Source organism: Citrus clementina, unplaced genomic scaffold, assembly GCF_000493195.1.
Source record: "Citrus clementina cultivar Clemenules unplaced genomic scaffold, Citrus_clementina_v1.0 scaffold_6, whole genome shotgun sequence".
Lineage (NCBI taxonomy): Eukaryota > Viridiplantae > Streptophyta > Magnoliopsida > Sapindales > Rutaceae > Citrus > Citrus x clementina.
In genome coordinates, this window is record NW_006262139.1 from 7,189,882 (window position 1) to 7,192,303 (window position 2,422).

Below are 2,422 nucleotides of genomic sequence, written 5' to 3' on the forward strand. Positions count from 1 at the left end.
CCATGCCTTCTACTATCATTATGTTAGTATTATGGTTTGTAATTAAATTCATACAATACAAATTATTATAAGACTTTATGTAATATCTTTATATAAAGTATTTTTGAAATAACATTACTTGTTAATTAAATTTATTTTAATGCTACTAAATATATTTCTAATACTAAATGTAAAAGAAAAAAATGTAAAATTGTAAAGTAAGAGAATTAATACATAATAATTTTAATTCCAAAATTACTTGTATTTCTTTTAATTTTTTGATGATTTAAAATATTCATCAATTGATTAGATATAAAATAATTTAAAATATTAAAAAATATCACAACTTGCAGATTACTTGTTACATAATTACTTATCCATTAAAATTAAATTAAGGGTGAAGATTCTAATATTAAATCCAATGATCCCATCATTGATTGTGAGATTTTTATTTATTATAATATAAATTTTCTTTTATCAATTAATTAAAAATATAAATCTATATTTACGTGCAACATGAAGATTAGTTGTTATGATTTAAATAGCTAATTTTTTATTCACTGTATCAAATGAATGGTAAACATGAAAACCCTAACATCCAAGAGTTCACAACAATCCTATTATCAATGTTGTAAAAACTCATAAAGTATTATAAAGAAATTCTAAACAAAAAATTCAGAGAATATGTATGTTAAATGAGTGTTAAAAATAATATATACTTCATGATCAATTATTCAATGGTCTTTAATATTATATAAAATAATAAGTATTTTGATATAAGATATCAAATTTTATTAAAACATGTGTGATCAAGTATTTTTTAGATTATAAGCAATCTCACCAATGAGTTTATTAATGTACCTATAACATTCACTTAAGTATATGTATTTAGTTGTGTTATTTATTAGTGTTATATTACATATAATTAATTTTACAATTGCAACTTATTTATTTGATTTGTGTTAAATAACCTATTTCATATTATATTTTATAATTAATGGTAATAGATTTTGGAAGATTTATTTAAAAAAGATTATCACAATACAAATTTAAAGGAGAGTTGAAAAGTAATTTTAAATAAAATATGCTATTTAAGTGAAAGTACTTCAAACATTAAGGGTGGTCACAGTTATTATACAAAATTTCTCCCCCTAACCCGTTAACAAACTGTTTACAATTATTTTTAATTTTTTTTTCTTTAACACAAATATTATATACTATTAGATTTAATCCAATGATACATAATTAAAATATTATTGATGTTGTAAAAAAATTACAGCATCACAGATAAATCCAAATTAAAATTTGATATAAACAGGAAGCTTCAAGCTCGCATGAATTTTGTAATTTACCGTGGAAAAATTACAGAGCTGTCATTGGTTGGTGACTTAGCCAGCCTCCTCGCGTGTCAATTTATCCTTCTTAGTCTTCTCGTCAGTCTTTACGCAAAACAAAAGATAGAAGATACACCATATTCTTGCGGTTGTCTCTTCGATCTGTTTGGTAGCTGCATGAATTTTATTACAGTCTTTGATTGATTGATAAAGATGAGCACGACCCAATTCGCAATGGTTAGTTTTTGTTCTGTCTGAAATTTTTTGAAACTCTTATTGCCTTCTCCTGCAACATAGGCATTCAATTTTAGGTACTTAGTTCAAAAAGCCTTATTAAGTGATTCCATTTTCTATGTTCAGCCAAATGCTACAAGAAAATTACTTTTAACCAATTAAGGGCATGTTTTTTACTGTTTATAATTTAAATTTGCTTGAAAGTTGTTCAAAGAGTAGCCATTGTTCTTTTCTTTTTTGTTAATGCATGTGTAATGATGAGCTTGTCAGGTGGAGGAGTTAGCTTTCCTTGTGAAAGACAACCTTCCAAGCAAGCATCTCGTACTCTCAATGGAAGAGGCCTTGGTCAACTTCCTTCAGGATGATAACAGGTAGAAATGCTTCACAAAGCTGCTGCTTATACTTTCTTGGAATTAATAATTTAGTTGTAACAGTGATTTGCTGCTAATAACAATTTACGTTGCAGTGCAGATGGGGTCCTTGAACTGGAACCAATGGACTCCTACAACCGCCTTCTCCTGCATCGACTAGCTGATATATTCGGGTATTTCTCTTGTAATGCCTTTTTGCTATCAAATTATATTTATGTTATCATTTAACCTAGCTGTGTAGTGATTTCTCTTTTTGTTTTGCTAGATTTGCCCATGAATCTGTTGGAGAAGGAGTTGATCGGCACTTGATTTTAGAACGATGTTCGGAGACATCAATGTATGTCAACACAGATGAATCCCTTAACTAGTATTTATTAGTTGCATATGCCCAACTTTTATCTGTTTTCTCTGTGCATCATACTATTTTCTGTTTTGATTGAGGGCTGAACCGCAAATAATGATATGTATACCAACACAAGTGTGTATGACTTCTAGTTATACTGA

The 2,422-nt window shown here is 27.5% G+C and overlaps 1 protein-coding gene across 2 annotated transcripts in view; it reads left to right on the forward strand.

The window, feature by feature from the left end:
* Nucleotides 1-1,398: 1,398 nt before the first annotated feature.
* The window catches only part of LOC18039931 (R3H domain-containing protein 1), a 6,842-nt gene continuing 5,818 nt past the window's right edge, over nucleotides 1,399-2,422 (forward strand). Inside the window, exons 1-4 of one of the 2 annotated variants that reach the window (XM_006428498.2) lie at nucleotides 1,399-1,550; nucleotides 1,818-1,918; nucleotides 2,014-2,091; nucleotides 2,184-2,255. In XM_006428498.2, the coding sequence (XP_006428561.2) occupies nucleotides 1,527-1,550; nucleotides 1,818-1,918; nucleotides 2,014-2,091; nucleotides 2,184-2,255 (275 nt within the window). In that variant the 5' untranslated portion in view covers nucleotides 1,399-1,526. Of the gene's footprint in view, nucleotides 1,551-1,817; nucleotides 1,919-2,013; nucleotides 2,092-2,183; nucleotides 2,256-2,422 lie in introns of those variants that run through there. The other variant, XM_024182022.1, reaches the window with a different exon arrangement.